General features: G+C 37.4%; 1 protein-coding gene across 1 annotated transcript; it reads left to right on the top strand.

Annotated features, from left to right (window-relative positions):
• Positions 1-555: 555 nt before the first annotated feature.
• LOC108668667 (dual specificity protein kinase splA) lies at positions 556-20531 on the top strand. The gene is made up of 15 exons (XM_018155910.2): positions 556-699; positions 1073-1361; positions 1766-1930; positions 3393-3541; positions 5187-5216; positions 6633-6740; positions 7720-8547; positions 10135-10251; positions 11043-11301; positions 11892-12251; positions 12598-12845; positions 14278-14850; positions 15354-15791; positions 18542-18610; positions 20457-20531. The coding sequence occupies exons 1-15, from the start codon at positions 592-594 to the stop codon at positions 20529-20531; spliced, it is 3816 nt and encodes a 1271-aa protein (XP_018011399.2). The 5' UTR covers positions 556-591.
• Positions 20532-20888: the final 357 nt, after the last annotated feature.

Raw genomic sequence — 20888 nt, 5'->3', positions numbered from 1 at the left:
GGTAAGAAGTTATTAACAAAAAATGCTAAAAAGCATCCCTTATTGTCCCATTGGACATTATTCATATATATTACATATATAGTTTAGGTAGGGCTAACGTAAAATTGATACGAAAAAGATTAATGAAATTTAAGAGAACCAGTAATGTATAACCAAATTTTAATGGGTGTTTTTTTATAACTCAAATTGGTGTGGGTTGTTTTTTATAGACTTGTTTGTTCTATGTAGGTATATGAATCGGTTGATGAAATTAAATTAATAAGATGCTTGATTTGGCATAGACTTTTCTGGCTAGCTAACCAGCATGGATCCTGGTAATTTTATATCAATATCTGGCTGTATGAATTGTCCAATTTGTTTTGTTTCTTGCAATTACAAACTAGTATCAGCTTAATTTACATATTTGGGGAGGGGATGATTGACATTGCTACATGATTCCTGAAATGAATAATTGTTATACCTTCATTTAGTAGGTAGGTAAGTCTTCTCAAAAGGCATTGGGGTTCTTTTGTTAATGCAATACCATTTAATCTTGCACTTATTCCTCATTTTTTCTAGAATACAGGGCCTAGTAAATTACTTCTTCTTGCAATGGATGATGAAGATTTAATTGTTGGTGGTGAAGATTTAGATTATGAAGAATATGACTTGGATGAAGAAGAAGAGAAAGCACTTCTGGAAGAATCAGTAGAGGAACAGGTATATATAATTTACAGACTAACTATAAGAACAAATATTATTCAGACCCATTTCAGGAATAATACTATATAAGAAGAGTTTATATATGAATTATTTATTCTATTTTATGTCCAGCAGTTTTTTTAATTGAGTGTATGAAAGATATTTCATGTGAAAGATACAATAAAATTTCATGGAATAGATCCAACAGTTACCGTATGTACCTACTAATTAGGCTATTGGACTATTTTTCTTTTGGTGATTAATTTTCTTGTGTCTGGGAATGAGAATTCTATATTTTCTTCAGTTATGTATGAATATTTATAATATATAGGCTTATATTGCTGTCCTTCATTTCTGTTGTTATATATTTTCTTCTTAATCTTCTCATCAGATTGAAGAAGTTGAAGAAGAACATGAGATGATTGATGGCTCATCTCTGCATCATGAAAATGGACCTTTTAATGACCCAAATGCTGGGGCTTATGTAACTGGAGAGTTCACTGAAGATCAAGTTCAAGATGATGGCAGCAATTGTCATTACAAACCTGATGATATTAATGGTGATGCCTTCTTGGCTTCTGACTCGGCTCACAATGACTATGCTGCCCCTGACATGGAAGAACAACCCTCAAATGCCAGTGTCCATTCCCGCCTTCAACCAGCTACATCTACTCATACAGGTGTGCTTACTGATTAAGCATTGTGCCTCTGAAATCGTCATGCAGTCTGAGTTATCTGACATATCAGCACCAATTATTCCTTATGACACATCCAAAATGACAAAATGTGGTTATGGTAACAATTTGCAGAGCTGGGCAGCACTACTTTGAAATGTAGTGACCGCTACTGCTACCGGTAAATGCTCTAAATGTAGCGGGCACTACCGCTACAATTGCTTAAATGTGGTGCCTCTACCGCTACCGCTACTGAAAATGTACCTGCTGCTAGTAGTGGCTGCTACATGTAGCGCGCTACTGCCCACCTCTGACAATTTGTATCACTATATATGCGTTTTAATAGTGCAATGTTAGGTATATGCCTTGGTTGCATTGACTGTGTACAGGTAATATTTTGATCTAATCAGATGTTGCAGAGTTGGAGTTTGAAGCTGGAGGAGAAGAAGAGGAGGAAAATGATGGTGAGGAAGAGAGTGGACGTGACCGCTTCAAGAGTGAGCGAGTTGATGGTAGCACACGCATCTCTCTTCGCAGCAGCTCCACTGCCCAACGTGAAATTCCGGACTCCCTTGGTATGTAGTAATGTTATCTTGTGTGCTCCTGTGCTAGGTGGGTGGGATAAACTCGTTTTATGTTTTACTGAAATTGACCACAGCAAAAAAATTGAGTAATTCTGTACAAGTGCTTGTATTTTTTTCCATATTCCAGCTGTGGAAGCCTTAGGTAGTATGCTTTTATTTACGAAGTAAATTCATTAAAACACTAAAAATTGAAAATTAATGTGCAAGGGCTAATAATTTTCTCAATGCATAGTGAAATAGGGTAAGACTAGGCCACTGTCTTCATGAGGTAAGAAAGTACTTGCCCATGGTACGTATGCATTCTAACTGCACTGAATTGAATTTGTTGAGAGAATCTGTTAGTGCAATTATTTCTAGTTATTTCAGTCTTTGTTTCAACTCTGTGCTGCAAATGATGAATTTTTGGCACGTTTTCTAAAAGAACTATGTGGAGAAGGGTCAGAAAATAGTAAACCTTGTTTGGGAAATCAGCCCTGTCAAATTGGGAAATCCTTAGTTAACCTTGTTTGGGAAATCAGCCCCTATTTTGTGGATGTAGGCAGGTAACCTCGCATAAGAAACAACTTTTGAGACATACTAGGCATTCCTATCTGTTAACATTACTGCATGACATGCATTTTTAATTGGGGTAAAAAATGATCAGACATGGGGTAAGACAGGCCTGCTAAATGATCCTTTTTACCCTAGTGATTAATTTAGTTATTGATTTTCACTACTTTCACCCAACAAACAGTAATGTCTCACCCCACAAATGGTCCTGTATTACCCCATAGTTCATCAAAAAGTTTCTAAATGATTACCTACGTTATCCAACATAAGTATAAAGGAAGTATTTTGGATTAAATTTTCATATCTTGCTCAAAATAACCATTTTAAATCATTTGCTTGCTGAGTATTAATTGTCATCTAATTGTATAATGAGTGTTAGATTTTAAACTGCATCATTCAAACTGCATCATCATTAAACTGCAATGGAGCAAATCAAGATGTTACTTCCCATTTGTGCTGTAGAACTATGGACAAGATTGGCTGGGGAAAAGTACTGTAAACCTATATACTTGACAATCTGAATAAAATAGAAATTATAACAAATGAGGGTTTAATCATAGTAAATTAAAACTGCAAGCACATAAGTACATTTGAATGTGAACAAAATACTCACAGTTCAACAAATAATTTGAATTGATGGATGAAGTATGTGGATAAGGATATTTTATATAGCAGTTTAAATGAGGAAAAGATATGAGCACTAGAGAGAAATACTTACAAACATTGTCAAGCACTCTAGTTATCTCTCAAGCAGACTGTACAAAGTTGCATCACTATTTTTGGTTTGTGTGAGCTCACTTTAATTTTTCACTACTGCAATTTTGTGTTCATGGCAACTTGTGACTGTGACATTTTGTGCTCATGGCAACATGTATTTATCAAAAGTTTATTTATCTTGTCGCAGATGAGGTGGTGACAGCGCCAGTGCCAGAACGCTTCCAGCAGACCCGGGGTCGGGAGAGAGGGGCGCGTGGGGGACGTGGGCAGCAGATGGGCCGTGGACGAGGCCACCCCCAGCCCAGGCCTTCATTTCATGGCAGTCCTGTTATAAGTGTGAGTTACTTGACATTGTTATCAGTTATAAGTGTGAGTTACTTGACATTGTTATCACTTGTAAGTGTGAGTTACTTGACATTGTTATCAGTTATAAGTGTGAGTTACTTGACATTGTCATCAGTTATAAGTGTGAGTTACTTGACATTGTTATCACTTGTAAGTGTGAGTTACTTGACATTGTCATCAGTTATAAGTGTGAGTTACTTGACATTGTTATCTGTTATAAGTGTGAGTTATTTGACATTGTCATCAGTTATAAGTGTGAGTTACTTGATATTGTTGTCTGTTGTGATCTTGTTCTATATCCTTTTAGCATGAACTGCAAATAACCTTGTTCCTTGGTTGACAGTTTTTACAACCTTTACAGATGGTAATTATTTATTTTTTGTTAAAATTTTGACGTAGTATTTGGATTTTTTTATGTCTTTGAAATTAACTAGAAGAATAATATATCAATTAGATACCTTAATACCCTGCTATTTTATTTCTGTCAAATAAGGATGGCTTGAAGGAAATAGTTCCTATTTGATTATGTTACATTTGGTAAAGTTGAATGCTGGATTGCTGCTAATTTGAATATTCCATCTAGTACAATTTAAGTTCAATTTGTTTTGAAATGCACTTCTAAGAAATTATGAATTTGGTAATGTGAGTTGCTGATAAAGTTACATATTTAATGGTAATGCATTTCGTTAGATTATAAGGACCTGCTCAAGTTTCCACATTGTATGAAAAAGTATTCAGAATTTTCCAAAATAAACCGCAATCGCTGCAATCAGCTGTGTTTTGAATCAAGTCCTTTTGAGCTAGCAGGAACAAGAGCTAATCTGACATGTTTGCTCTTGAATATTTGTTTTCCTTCTTGTAATCTTGATGACAATTCATAAAAAAATTACAGCTCATTTCCTTTCTTCAAACTCTAGTTTCTGTGTTGATTTATGATTCTTTGATTTCCCTGAACCTAAAAGAACAAATTAAATTTTTTCAGTGTTAAGTATATATATATATATATTTTTTTTTTATATGAAGAAAAGACAGTTTAAAGTTTTATCTTTTTTCATGCCTTCTTTCTAATTGTTATTTGGAAGTATATCTTCAGCTTTATCTAGTCGACAACTAAAATTTTTTAAGATGAAACCTGCACTAAGATTCTCCTTTAATTCAAAAGTTGACAGTAGCTTGTGCAAGAATTAACTGTTGTTTCTAATTGAAGTGGCAAAGAAATGATGGTTTACTTTGTATTGAATTTATTGAGAAATAGTATTGGCAAAACATGAGCAAAAAAGTTGGTCACCATATGTCATCCACTTGGCTATGATCGCAATATGTTTGCATTCCTTTGTACTTAATACTACCGTATAGTTCCTAACTCCAAAGGAATTTCTCTTGTATTCCCCTATGTAATATATTTTTTAGTACCTAGTTATATTTTATGTCACAAGGGCCTGTAAGCAATCTTTTTTATGAATGCCAAAATTATTAGAAACGTTTCTCTCACTATTCCTTCTGCCCTTGAAGAAAAATTCTAATTATTCTAAGAATGTCAATCCTTATTTGCCAAAATCATCATCTGCATGAGATGAACATGTGAAAATTTCTTTGCCTCATTTATTTCTGATGGTTTGGTTTTCTCCTCTGCTAGATATGGGCTGGAACTTTATTGGACAGCACGGTTAGTTCCCTGTTCTCAACCATTAATACGAGTATGTTTCTGTGATATTTGTCCTGTCATTTTGTTTTGTTTTATATTATGATGTTTTTAAAGGTGTGAAAGTAGTGATGCTTTGTCTTGCTTAATTGCATTTAGTAAACAATGTATTTGTGCTGCATGCTGTCCTGTGTGGATGTGTGGGCAATAAGATCTATTGTGTTGGATTTTATTTGTTGCTTGTGTTGCTGTTTTTATTGAAGCACTTGCAATTTATTACCACTTATGTGGCTGAGTGAAAGGATTCCGTAATGCTTCTATACATTAATGTGATTTATAGGATATGGGAAGTTTTTTTGGTAAATAAAGACTTGTATTTCTTTCATTCTTGATTGCAGGTTTCTCAATATTTGGCTATTTATTGTTTCACCATGTATTCGTAAATTGGAAGTTAGAATTTTTATAGATTATCACAATCTAAATTAAATATTATATCTCCTAACTGTGCTTTATTCTGCTTTTTGGACTAAAATTGTTTCCGATTTTCATTCTTTATCTCTATTCTCCATTTATTTCTCTATTCTCCATTTTTTATCTCCATTCTGGACTGTATTTCTGCCAGAAAATTAATTTAGCAAGAATTTTTTCAAGTTATTTGACATATGCAGCAGACACATTTTGATCTGTTATACTTGAGGGAGCAAGTAAAATTTAGTATCACTGTTATTCTGATTTTAGAAGGTTTTTAGAAAGTTATAGTAAGATTGTACTGCTTAGCAAGTGCGGCACAATTTAATGTGGCTTTAGGAAAATAATCCTAAGGATTTTGCTAGCACATATAATCATTGATTCTTCTATTGAAATGATTCTGAAATTTTTATCTTTCAAGAAGGAGCAATATGATACGTATAAGAATATTTATTAGGAATGATGCTCTTTTTTTGTTTTTTTACATGGTAGTTATTGTGTAATGGTTTCTCATATTTTTCTTCCATCTTTTTATTTTTAGTAACATTATTATTTTCATGATGAGGTGCATACATATGTGATATGTGTGTGATAAAAGTGATGTACTGGTGTTCATAAAAATTTTTTTTTCTTATATACCATAACTTTTATTCTCGGAACTATAAATTGTTTTTTTAATCCAAATTGATAGTTTCTTTCCTCTTTGTCTGAATTCATCATCCTGAACGATCATCAAAATCAGAATAAAATTAAATCTAAGTTTGCATTTTTTAAATGAAACCTTCACTAAAATTCTCCTTTAATTCAAAAGTCATCATTAGCATTTATCATGCCATTATTATTCTATATATTATTATTTTATTGTAATTTTTATTTCAACAGTAGCTTTTTATTAATATTATATAGTATTACTGTTCACTGATGATGGATAAAATTAATGCTGACTTGACATTCTGCTAATGCTGCCCACAGATGGGAGGCATGCGAGGCATGATGCCCCGAGCGCCCTTCAGTATCGGGATGCCCGTAGGTCCTGTGATGAGGCCATTCATGGCCAACGGCCCCCGCCTCCCTATGGGGGTGAGTATTTATTTTTTATTTATTTTTTTAAATTACTTTTTTATGTGGGTAAGTATTTATTTTATTTATTTATTTTTTACATTATTTTTGTGGGGGTAAGTATTTATTTTATTTATTAATTTTTTTTACATTATTTTTTTCATGGGGGCATGTATTTATTTTATTTATTCATTTTTTTTACATTATTTTTTTATGGGGCAAGTATTTATTTTATTTATTTATTTTTTTACATTATTTTTTTATTTTTTTTTATGGGAGCAAGTATTTTATTTATTTATTTATTTATTTTTTTTAATGTTTTTTTTAATTTATTTTTTTTGGTGAGGGTAAGTATTTATTATCGGAGTATTTATTTATATTTTTTAATATGAGGATTGTACAAATGTAGGGGTAAGTTATTATATTATTATTATATATAGATTGTATTTGTTCATACAAATGTTTTATAAATAATCTGACAGATTGGTTGACGTTATAATCTGCTATTTATAACTTTATTTATTATTAGTGATTTAACAAACTTTAGCAAATGAGAGGCCTTTATAATGAATTGTAAGGATCAAGTGACCAGCTTCATTCCATTTAATATTGGGTCTTTTATTTCTATTATTTAGGTATATAACTGTTGATTGTGGGAGGAAATTCTGAACACCAAATATTTGAACACCAGAGAAATCTTCAAGGAATTAAATTGGCCAATTATTTTTTTTCAGCTTTAACTTCCAGTTGTTGAAATTATTCAATAAAAAAAAGTATTGATGAATTTTGGGGACTGCCTGACAGCACATTTTTTTCCAATATGTGACAATGTGCCTTGTACATCTTTGCTGCTATCTTACTATTATATAATTTATCACTTAAATTTCTACCAAAATGTGATGGTTTACTCAAATATTAGTTAAATTTTCCCAGTTTAACAATAATGTAAATTGTAGTATTTTAGTATAAATAATTTTTTACTAATCACATCAACTTGCAGGCTCCAGTGAACATGCTTCGTCCTGGAGTTGCGGCCTCCATAGCTGGGCCCTTGGCAGGCCGCATGGGCCCCCCAATGCACCCCAACATTGGCCCCGCCATGCAGGGCATGGGCCCACATGCCCTCATGCACATGCATAATGCACAGCAGCAAATATCCAGCCTCATGTCGCCTCAACTGAGAGGCATGAACAACATACAACAGTCAAGGATGTTCAATAACAATAACAATTTAAACCAAAATCAAGCCAGAATGATGAATAACAATCAACCAAGAATGAGTAACAACAATATGAATAATAGAAATAACAACATGAATAACAACCAGGGAAGGATGTTGGTAAATAATAATAACCAAAACAACAGTAGGCTCATGAATCAAGCAAGTTACCGACTTGGTCCTGCACCAAACAACAAGCCAGCTGCCATTAACCAAGCCTCTGCTAAACCTAATACAACTACAAACACTTCATCAACCAATCAGAAACTAGTTGGAAACCAAACCTCAACCAATCAGAGTAAAGTTCCTATTGGTTCTTCAACCATTCAGAGAGTAACTGGAAACCAAACCTCACCCAATCAGAATAAAGTTTCTATTGGTTCCTCAACCAATCAGAGTAAAGTTTCTATTGGTTCTTCAACCAATCAAAGTGCAGGTGTGACATCAAGTAACCAGGAGCCAGGGTCTCGTCTCAAGCCCCCGCCATGTGTTGGTGCCGGGGCGCCCAAAACTGTTAAGCTGGGACCAGGTGTTGCCGTGAAGCGGCTCTCGTCTACCTCTACAGATGAAGGTCCTGCAGCCAAACAGCTCAAGACTGCCGCGCCAACTGTGAGCATTATCTTTAATTTGGTCCAGTTCTTACAAGTATTTTAGGCAAAAAAGTATTTTATTATTTATATATCAAGACTGCTGCGCCAACTGTGAGCATTATCTTTAATTTGGTCCAGTTCTTAGAAGTATTTTAGGCAAAAAAGTATTTTATTATTTATATATCAAGACTGCTGCGCCAACTGTGAGCATTATCTTTAATTTGGTCCAGTTCTTACAAGTATTTTAGGCAAAAAAGTATTTTATTATTTATATATCAAGACTGCTGCGCCAACTGTGAGCATTATCTTTAATTTGGTCCAGTTCTTACAAGTATTTTAGGCAAAAAAGTATTTTATTATTTATATATCAAGACTGCTGCGCCAACTGTGAGCCTTATCTTTAATTTGGTCCAGTTCTTACAAGTATTTTAGGCAAAAAAGTATTTTATTATTTATATATCAAGACTGCTGCGCCAACTGTGAGCATTATCTTTAATTTGGTCCAGTTCTTACAAGTATTTTAGGCAAAAAAGTATTTTATTATTTATATATCAAGACTGCTGCGCCAACTGTGAGCATTATCTTTAATTTGGTCCAGTTCTTACAANTCTGCTGTGATCTGACTCCAAAAGATCTTGTTATAATAATTAGTCAGTCGTCAATGATACAAAACTGATTTACACTAATTATTTACTTTATTTCACTCAAAACTTCAAGCCTCCCAAAAGTTGACCATCGAGTTTATTAATGTCACTTGCAACGTTAAAATTTTGCCATCGTGAAAATCGATTTCGACTGGAAATAAGAGCTACGGGCGGTAAACTGGCTACGAAACGCGCTACACTCGAAAATTTTAGAACTCACAAATAAATATTGAGCTACCAAAATATCTAACATAATTTAGACCGCACAAACTCCAAAATACAAACAAATGAAATCCCACATTATCTTTAATTTGGTCCAGTTCTTAGAAGTAACAGTATTATTATTTTTAGACAGTACCTACAGTATTATATTATTTTTTTTCACAATTTTCATGTGATGTTAACTTGGTCGCAACTCATGAACGAAATGAGATTCGACCAACACCGTCTAGCTCCCAAAAACTTAACATGATTCTTATATATGCATTTAATGTTTTATAATTATGTTTGTCATGAACAGATCAGTTATTAATGGTAAATTATTATGTCTCAATTTACTGTGATTACTACCTATGTATTAGAGTGAATACAGTGAATTTTGAATTTTATAAGGCTCATTCCACTGACGCAACAGTGTGTTACTTTTCATTATCTTTCATACCACAATTTTCAGTTTTAACTGATTTTTGACTGACCGACATTGCCAGATCGTGTTCATGTAACATTGCGAGTGCATCATCGCGAATGTTAACTAACATGCATGTCTGAATCTTTGGGACCGTATTTTTTGAAGGGCAATCATTGGCAGTTGTTCATGTGATTATTGGCAGTTGTTCATGTGATCATTGGCAGTTGTTCATGTGATCATTGGCAGTTGTTCATGTGATTATTGGCAGTTGTTCATGTGATTATTGGCAGTTGTTCATGTGATTATTGGCCGGTGATTCATGTAATTATTACAGGTTCCCAGCTCTCCTGCAGTGGTTAAGAAAGTGTCCGTTCACAGCCGCCTCGGTACCATGAAAACGACCGAACCTGCCACCACTGCTGACGATAAAAACTCAGTTGCTGGCACTCAGGTGAGGATAATAGTGCTGAGATGTTAGTTTGGTGCTTTAAACCGAGTCTTGGGGTTCTTTAGTTTCGGTTATCCATTTAGTAAATCTGTTTAGGGAGTGAAATGAATACGAGGACCGGGAATGTTAGCACTGCTGTTATTTACTACATCAGAGACAGCTCTAGTCGCCCATTAAGTATATTAGTTTGTCGCTTTATACCGAGTTTTGGGGTTCTCTAGTTTCGGTTGTGTATTTAGTAAATCTGTTTAGAGAGAGAAATGAATACGAAGCATGACCAGCTCGTGCATAGATATAATTTTTAATTCGATATAAGTACAGGTATATTATGAGCTGTTAGTCAGAAGCATACCGTGCACTCATCATTTAGAAGATCTGTTTAGAGAGTAAAATGAATAAATACGAGGACCGGGAATGTTAGCACTGCTGATATTTACTACATTAGGTGCATATCTAGCCAACCATTAAGTGTTACCTTGTGCATTATAGGTCAATTCAGGGATGAGAGTCATATTATTGGTATTTATTTAACAAAACAAATGTTAAATTGATTTTAAAAAATGCATCTTCCTAAAGGTTTGTAAAAGTCTTTCACTAAAGGTAAAAGGTTGTAATTAGCTAAATTATTTTGAACAATGGCAGTACGTATTTCAGGTTCAAGTTGTTGAAAATTATCCGGTTCATAGTTGTTGTGAATGTTTACATAATTATTCTAGTAAATTGATTTACTAGAATAATTATGTAATTTATTTAAACAGTAAATTCTAGTAATTTATTTTTATAACTCCTCACAGTCGCCAGGCTCGGACTACGAGCACAAGCTCGCAGCTCAAAAGGCTGCGCGCGCCGAAATTCTTGCTCGTAAAGAAGCCAAACGTAAACAACAGCAAAGCGGTAAGCAACAGAACCAACAGCAAGGCCAACAGAATCAGCAGACTCAACAGCAAGGTCTACAGAATCAGCAAAAACAGCAACCCGGGCAGCTGCCAAGTCAACAGAAGCAACAGCAACAGCAAGCTGGGCTGAAACCTCCTGCTGCTGCCACAACTTTCGGTGAGCAATTTCTATTTAGCGCATTTTCTCATTCATAAAAAATGCACTATTGTGCTCGCCATGTCTGTCCGTCCGTCTGTCCGTCCGTCTGTCCGTCCGCGACTTCACGTTTTCGTCGACGAGAAAATGCGCTCTCTGTCACTCACTGCAGTGAGTACTGAGTTGTATTTTTATATAATTTCCAGAAAATGTTATGAAATTGTTTCTTTTACAGAAAAACTCAATGGGATTCTGCTCTAGAAATTGGTCTAGAATTTTGCATCTGAATTAGTAATAATCGAGATTTTTTTTTGTTCGGTGTCAAATGTTTAACACTGAAGTTTGATGTTATTCTTGATGAAATTGAATTTTCTGCAAGAGCTTTCTTATACTTGCCACCAGCGCCAATACCAATTTACAGATAATAAATGGAAGTTGAACAAAGTGAAGTAATATGTAATAATAATAATTATGTACATGAGAAGAAATTAGCTATTAGATGTGTAAAAAAAATGCATGAAAGTCTAAATTTGAAAATTACCCGATAGGTATGTTTGATTATCTTCGATTAGATAAAAGATCAATAATAATAATAAATATATTACGAGCAGCTGGTCAGAAGCAGAAGATCGCAGTTCTGACATCTTCTTCTGCCGCGCTCAACGAGTCTGCCGTCCAGAAAAGACTTAAAACCATCCAGCAGAACCGCCTGGGCAACTACCAGCAGCCGGACTGTGTCTTAACTGGACAGCGTGCTTCTCTAGCCCAGCTCACGTCACACAAACTACCGATCCAGCAGAGGCAACCAATCCAGCAAAACCAACAGAGGCAACCAAATCAAATGAATCAACAGTGGCCCGCAATGCAACAAAATCAACAGAAACAAACCACTATGATGATTGAGAAGCCGACAGTTCAACAGCGACTGCAAGCTTTGCCGGTTGCTGCTAACCGGGGCCGCTTAGCTTCAGGTTTGTGTTCGGTTTCAGGAATGTCCGTGTACTATTTTTACTGGGTTATAGAAACTGAAAATGTTGTTCTCGGATCTGGAAACGCGACGAAATAATATTTTATTTATTTCGTAACGTCAAAAACTTGTTTTTGCAAAAACGCAATGACAAAAACACTGTTGCTGGAAGGCATCTAACCTTTTTATTATCCATTACCGTGCGTTTACCATTACCGTGCACTCACCATTACCGTGCACTCACCATTACTCACCATTACCGTGCACTCACCATTACCGTGCACTCACCATTACCCTACCCTGCACTCACCATTACCCTGCACTCACCATTACCGTGCGTCGTCTAGCAGGCGGTGGTCGTGGCTCTGTAATGGGCCGGGGGGCGCGCGGGGGCGGTAGCGCCATTACCGCCCCCCGCTTCTCAGGACCGCCCCCCTCGTCGGGGGTCATCGGACGTCTTGGGGTCGACGTCCCGCCCCCCGACGTGTTCCCCCACCGACCCCCTCCCTCCGCCGTCGGTAGCCGGCCACCCCCACGAGGCCCACCGCCCCCCAACACCTCGGGGGGCAATGCGGCCCACAGAGCGCCTGATGTCATGGTGGGTAGTAGCATTAGTGTTGTAGCTGTGGATCTTAATATTTGTTTACCTATCTAGTTTTACCCCCGATTTTAACGTATAATTACGTTAAAATCTTTTTGCAGTTTTGATACCTTCTTCTTTTATAATTTTACCACCTTCCTTATATAATCTTACAACCTTCCTTTTATAATTTTACAACCTTTTTATAATTTTACAAACTTCTTTCTATAATATTACAACCTTCTTTATATAATTTTACGACCTTCTTTTTATAATTTTATAACCTTCATTTTTTAATTTTATTACCTTCATTTTATAATTTTATAACCTTCCTTTTATAATTTTACAACCTTCTTTTTTAAATTTTACAACCTTCCATTTATAATTTTAAAACCTTCCTTTTATAATTTTACAAAATTTATTTTATAATTTTATAACTTTCCTTTTTAAATTGTAGAACCTTCCTTTCCTTTTGGGTTTCAATTCCGTAAACACAATGCTATCTCAATGGTCTGAAAAGTTTATTGGTGCCAGGAACAATGGTAGTCTTTTAGATATTATATCCAAGTCTTATTTGGCCTTCAAAAGCAGATGTATATCTCGTACGAATTCGTCAAAGTTTGCTTGTGTGTTTGAATGCTCGTCACCAGAAAGATAAGGATTTTACACGATAAGGATATGGATTTTACACGATTTTACACGATAAGGACAAGGATTTTACACGATTTTACACGATAAGGATACTTATCGTGTCCCGAAGTGGTTCACAGAATTGTTGTTCTTTGGTGCAGGTTTTGTTCAGAGTCCATAGAGTAATTCTTATCAACAACTTTGCTATTATTCTTCACATTTTTTTTTTAAATTAGATTCTGTAGGATTTGCGAGTTCGAATATGTCGTTTCTAAATAACTACCTAGTTGTTATACTATTTCGAAGGTTCGAATACTCGTTTTCATCACCAAGTAAAGTGAAGTTTTTTAACGTTTGTGATTGAAATTTCCTATTGATATGGCACAAACTGAAAACCTAAAATTCCGCTAAAATTTTACCGTGAAGTTTGAGACATTTTGCATGTCTGCTCCGTGTTATCTAAATTGGGTGCTTATGTCACCGCTAATTTTAATCATATTACTTTCTACGAGACAAGATAAAAATGAGCTTTGTAGATTTCAACGAGGATAACAATTACGATTAATTGTTGTTTTTCCATTTCTGCTGACGGCTAACACACCTCTAACTGATGTTTAAATTAAATATTTTTTTAATACCAATAGCAATGAATTACACGCTGCTTCATCTTAGCCTTGTACTCACCGTTTACATTATTTAATTATATTTTCTATGGAATTTTTGTTAATGATATTTTACGGAATTTTCATTAATAATAATTTATGGAACTTTCATGAATGATATTTTATTGAATTTTCATGAATGATATTTTATTTGACAGGTTCCTCCTCCGAATGTGGTCGGCGGTTCTCCTTACGGCCCTCCCCCTCATCCTCACATTAATCCCCACGTTCCTCCCCCTCGCTTCTCCCAACCACCACCTCCTTCCCCAGCTTCCTCTTTCACACAACCTCCACCAGCGCTTAACCACCCACCACCACCATCTGCGACTGACAGATGGACAACCGAATCATATACTGCTGCTGGTGACTCTTCAACTTACGACTATCAGTACGACAACTCTTTCAACAACTCCTACAACAACTACGACAACTCGTACACTACTGAACCACCACCACCCCATACACATCTCCCACCCCCACCACAACCTCAACCACAATCCTATAGTGAAAACATCCTTCCCAGTTACGAATACGATAACAGCAATCGTGATGAGTACTCTTACGAGTCGACCAATACAGAGTCCCGTGAGTATGGGACTTCACAGTATACTGAGTACGGCAACGATAACTCATTATACGGGCAACCTCCTCCTGTAGAGACCGCAGGACGCGTTGTTCGCAACCAAGGACTTCGGTCTCGTCTAGGAGGTTCCGGTGCATCGGTGCAACAGGTCATAATTGTTTTTTAATATAAATAAAAATAGTATTTATCATAGTCTGATTATTTAGATATTTTTATGTCTATATTGTATTCTTGTAGTGGGGGCTTCAATCATCTCGATAGTTTTGTACTAAAGTTGAAGTGAACGTGAAAAATATTTCTCTTCTAAAATAGCGAAGTTGTTTCCTCGGAAAAGATAACCTGGCAATTCTTTAATTCAGCAAAAGAGAACCGCTCCGCTGAATTAAATATTGTCAGCTTAGTCCTAATTCATTAACACAAGACCAGATTCGTACAAATTTTCTAATAGATTTGATAGATTTAATGTCGAATTTTTCTTTTATATGAAACTGATTAAATTAGATCAGCTCTATACCGTTAAGCTGTCCTTAATCTCGTAGCAGGTTAACTCTACAAACTTTTTAATTGCTGGCCAATTTTTGTATTTCCACCAAAAATCTGTAGCGAATAATGTCTAATAATTTATTATTGTTTCGTTGGCTGTTTGAGCAGTCCGGTGAAGCCTTGGGCCGCACCCAACCCATCCCGACGGTCTCCAGCCTACGCACGGCGTCTCCTGCACGCGCGCCATATACTACGCCGCAGGATCCCTACTACGACCAGGGGCGTAAGGCTCCTAGTGCACCGCAGTACCCAGCCACCGGTGCCCAGTACTCTGCCAGCGGTGCCCAGTACCCAGCTAGCGGCGCCCAGCACTCGGCCAGTGGTGCCCAGTACCCAGCCGGCGGTGGTCAATATCCAACAGGCAATGCCCAGTACCCAGCCAGCGGTGCCCAGTACCCAGCTAGCGGCGCCCAGTACCCACTTTACCAGGCCGCTGCCCCACCTCCCACCAAGGCAGGCGCCAGCGTCAGAGGAGCGGCCAAGAAGCAGCGCTTCAGGAAAGTGACTCGCAGGTCGACGAATGGAGAGATTCTGTTCATCAAGAGGGTGAGTCTGGCTTTCATGTGTGTGGCTTGATGAACGCTCCTGATTAAAATCAGGAGTGTTCATCAAGAAGACGACTTGCAGAATAAGATGAAAACATCTTTAGTATCCGTAGTATTTGTTTCGGACGTAGCAGTCCCAGGCCACGATGGATCGTCGCCTCTGATTATAGTTCATCCGCCCTCATTTGGGCCACCTGATGCACGATGCTGTTGCTTGCTTCTCGCCGCTGGTAGTGTTGCAGGGGAGGTCGATCTGGGATTGTGCCCAGGAAAACGTCCAGTTGTCTTTTGAAGGTCTCCAGGGTGAACTCCCCCTCTCTTAGATCCTTTGGTAGGACATTAAACAGCCTCGGCCCTGCCACGGAAAGTGATCCTACCCGTATACGTAATGACGTATACGTACCATGTACGTATCTTGCTCAGTCTCCCCCTTCTCCCCCTCTTCCGCTACCTCTGTATCTCAGAACCTCAAACTTGGTCACGTTGAACTGCATGTTGTTCGCTTGGGACCAATTATATATTGCAGAGAGGTCTTCTTGCAACCTCTCGCTGTCTCTCCTGTCCGTTATGGTCATTAGTATCCTGGTGTCGTCCGCGAATGACGATGCAGTGGCGTGGTTCACAGCCACATCTATGTCGGCGATATGAATGAGGAAAAGGATTGGGCCGAGTACCGTTCCCTGTGGTACTCCACTCTTCACCCTAGCCAAGCTCGATCTCGAGCCTCCAACAACGACAGCTTGTAGTCTTTCTGTTAGGAAGCTGTGGATCCATGCCAGCAATTCACCCACGACCCCAAATAGTCTTAATTTTCTGAGGAGCACTCCATGGTCAACTTTGTCGAACGCTTTCGCGAAGTCCAAATACACCACGTCCACCCCGGCCCCCTCCTCCAGCATGGCCAGGATTTGGTGGTGTTGTTCCAGTAGCTGAGACAAACAGGAACGATTTCATCTAAAACCGTGTTGCCTTCTGTTGAAAAGGTCAGCTTCTTCCATGTACTGCACCAACCTTCTGGCAACAACCTTCTCAAATACTTTGATTACGTGTGATGTTAATGTAACCGGCCTGTAATTTTGAGGTTTGTCTCTCGCACCACCTTTGTAGTCTGGGGTTATTAGCCCTAGTTTTAGGTCACTGGGAACGCTTCCTTCTCTCGAAGATGTTTTCCAGAGCAAAGTCAGAGGGAAATTTAGTGTACAGACATATTTTTCAGTAACACTGTTGGGTTCCCAGCTGACCCGGGAGCCGAATAAGTCGATAATTCTTGTATACTCCTCTAGATCCGGTGTTTCAAACTCAATGTTCATCAGCACCCGCCTCCTGGAAGTTCTTGAATGACTTCAATTTTGTTCTCCTGTCTTGAGTATCGGGGTTCGCTGAATACTTTCTCAAACTGCGCTCCCAGAAGTTCGCACATGCCCTGGTCGTCTAAAATAAGGACATCGTTATTTTTCAGAGGCTCCACTGAGGCTCTGATTTTGGCCTTTGACTGGTTATATTTGTAGAAATATTTGGGATTCTCTCGAATGGCAGACACCGCTTGCGCTTCTGCAACTTTTTGCTCAGCCTCGTGCGAGTCCTGCTACTGTCGTTTGGTTTCCTTAATTTTCTCCCTTAGATGTTCCAGCCTCCGCCTCTCCATATTCCTGGAGACGGCCGTTATTTGGTTGTTCAAGCTCGCTCGTACCTGCTTTATTATGTGGGATATTATTGTTATTCGATATTGTTATAATATTGTTATCATGACGAACGCTCGTAGATGACAATTGTCGGGTTTGATGAATAGCCTTGACAACAGCCTTAGCATTTTCTCCCAAGCATATTGAAGTTGTGAATTTAGCCATCTGTTATAATCTTCCGGTGGCCAAAGCGCTTTTGAAGAGATGGGTTGCTCCTCCTAAGTTAAAATAATGAATTAGATGATGGCAATTCATTGATGCATAACTACAACTCGTAACGCACAAGATATTTTATAAAGCAGCTGATCAGTTCCTGGTAATTTAGCTCGTCTCTGTCAATAACTGTGAACAACTTGGAGGTAAACAAGCACACCAGGGCTGGTGTGCTTGTATACATGAAACAGAGCTAGCAGGTATACATGTAAATTTTTATTTTTCTTTGCTGTATGTTGAATAGATATGGTTAATTGTCCCATATCATTTTAGATTAAGCTCTACCTTAGGATGGGGTTACGTGATTAAGGTCGTGAAGAATATAAGACACATCTGTCCAGATACGTTACGTATCTTATCTACGGTATGGTAATACAGAGTTACGATACAGAGGTATAAGCTACGTCGTCGACCGTAAGGTCGGAGAACCGAACGACACGTTACATCGCGGAGCGCTTATCAACTACTGCGGGGCCTTACTTACGGTTGCAGCCCTTTTATATTTATAGGCTTCTGGCTTCCGCCCACAACTGCGGTCTTGATCGCGTGATCTATCATGTGCCTTCCAGATGCTGACTCATGTCATTAATCTCTAACAGATCAAATAAATATTACGTCTCAATTACATTATTTTACATACAATTATAATGATTATAGTGAGACTCAGATTGATACCGGACGCGGACATAATGGCAAATTTTGACCGGTTGGGAATAGCTCTGGTGGATCTGTCTATAGTATAAGATAAGATGATGGCGGCTTCAATGTCATCGAATTTCTGAGAGGTGAGTTTCTGCCACGACTTCGTAGACTGTGTTAATGTTTCAAGTTTGAGTTGACGCAATTTTATTTTCAGATCCCCCTGGATGATAACGGCATGCAGAACGGTGAAGCTATCATCGAGTTCGAGAAGGGCGACATGGAGGTAGGACGAAATGTAGGCTTTGCGTCTATTTATTTTTTCATGTATTTTCCAATGCCTACGGAAAAGCTATTGATTATTTTTAAAAATGACTGCGTCTATTTATTTTTTTTCGTGAATTTTTCAATGCCTTCGGTAAAGCTATAGTGATTTTTGTGGATGACAGCGTCTATTTAAATTTTTCATACATTTTCTAAGCCTAAATAGCTATTGTCCCTCATAAAGCTATTGATTTTTGTGAATGACATACCGTACGTTTCTTATATTCCGTACATTTCTTATGCTCAGTAATTTCTTGACATTATTTGGGTTCGTGAACTGCTATCAATTTCATGTAATGACTTTTAATACATCCAAGAAAAGATGTATGTATTTTAAACTGCATACATGTTTAACTACGCAAAATGTGGTCGTCAGGCAGAGTTTTATTAATACTGAATAATTAATTAATGATCTGCGAAAATCCACTGAGGCGATTCCATCGCCTTCCATATCCTATATAGGCCATTTGCAACATCTCTAGCATGAAATCTTCATATTACATTGAAATTTTTTATATATTTGCTCAGAATTCATTGCTTTCAAGGTGTGCTCCGATTAAGAATTTAGTCGAGAATAACCTATTTCTACAGTTTTTCTTTCCATTGCCGAAATTTTCTGAATAAACTTATCTTTTGCAATTGGACTTGTAAGACTTTGTTAGTACAAAGTCTAGTAAATCAAATTAGTACAAAGTCTTACAAGTGAAAATTCTTTATAATCACTGGATTCTTTCTACAACCTTCTTTCTTCCTCGAGTAAAACATGCTTCAAATTCAATCGAGTATTGCACCAATAAAACCAGCTTCTAATTTGTTCTGTCTTGGGTACTTAATGAAAGACCAGGTAGACTCATTAGCGAAGCTTTTCGTTTTACATCCGCGTACTTGTGTGCTGTGATGAATGTTCAATGCATCAATATGACTATTTTGTAATGCCTTTTGTGATGTCAAATGACTTGATGTACTCCTCCTATGGCAATACCATATTTTTGTTGAGCTGTTTAGTTTAATAAGGGACTAATAATTTACGCTCTGCTTAATTGTTGTCTACATATTGTTTCTCCTGTATTCATTTTACAGGAATGTTTGTTTTATTATACTATAATCAACTCCATTCCTTGATGCAATACAAATTTGAAAGAATGTGATTGGAAACATACAAATAGTGCAGGTGAACCCAGTAATTCATTATTAATGGTCGCGAAATCATTAATACTACCCGTTGTCACGGCAAAGTTACGTGGTATAACAGCATCTTTTTGGCTCACGTGCATTACTATACAACTTCCCTTCAATTCTTATCCTAAATTCTTGTCTGCATAACACTGAATATTGTTTGTTGTAGGTACTCATTATAAAGGTGACGTTTGTGAGGTACCTTTCCGAATGAATATGTGTCATGTTTTTCACAGGATATTTTATAGTCAATAATTTTTTTTACCACAATTATATCGACTGCGTTATTTTCCGTCTAGCACTTCCATGCTTCTGTGCTTATTGTCTCCCATGCTTATTGTCCCCCATAACACCCGTTGTGTCTCCCATAACACCCGTTGTCTCCAATAACACCCGTTGTGTCCCCCATAACACCCGTTGTGTCCCCCATAACACCCGTTGTTTCCCCCATAACACCCGTTTTCCCCCATAACACCCGTTGGCCCCCATAACACCCGTTGTGTTCCCCATAACACCCGTTGTCCCCCATAACACCCGTTGTGTTCACCATGACACCCGTTGTATCCCCCATAACACCCATTATCCCCCATAACACCCGTTGTGTCCCCCATAACACCCGCTTGCCCTACGAGACCGCGCCGCCCCCCGCCGCCCCCCGACGCACTGTCACGCGCACCGTCGTGCGCACCACTCCGCGCTTCAACTAATTTTTTTTTCAATTTTGTTAGTTCAAATTTCATGTATTTATGTGTATCCTATCGGTTCAAATTTCATGTAATGTATGAGTATTCTAGGGAATATTATTTTCGATTTTTTTCCCAATTTTCTCGGTTCAAATTTCATGTAATGTATGTATCTCGTATTTCGTATTGTTTGTTAGTATTCCAGGGAATAATTTTTTCGAATGCGAGATTCGACTTGCAAAAATGTGAGTTTTTCCGTATCCGACTGGTGTGAATTTTTTTTATCTCTGTAGGAATTGCACAAGAATAACTTTCAATAATCTTGCACTCAAAACACTTTGTTTTATATCATTTATTTTATCAAATCAAAAGGCATTAATA

This window comes from Hyalella azteca, unplaced genomic scaffold (assembly GCF_000764305.2).
Source record: "Hyalella azteca isolate HAZT.00-mixed unplaced genomic scaffold, Hazt_2.0.2 contig3348, whole genome shotgun sequence".
Classification (NCBI taxonomy): domain Eukaryota; kingdom Metazoa; phylum Arthropoda; class Malacostraca; order Amphipoda; family Hyalellidae; genus Hyalella; species Hyalella azteca.
This window is presented reverse-complemented; position numbering and strand designations above follow the sequence as displayed.

Bases quoted from the DNA above. Each gene is read 5' to 3' on its own strand.
- LOC108668667 (XM_018155910.2), top strand. From the start codon at position 592: ATGGATGATGAAGATTTAATTGTTGGTGGTGAAGATTTAGATTATGAA. The intron at 1,362-1,765 runs GTGTGCTTACTG...TGATCTAATCAG, and splicing joins AGCTACATCTACTCATACAG to ATGTTGCAGAGTTGGAGTTT. The intron at 11,302-11,891 runs GTGAGCAATTTC...TATTACGAGCAG, and splicing joins TGCTGCTGCCACAACTTTCG to CTGGTCAGAAGCAGAAGATC.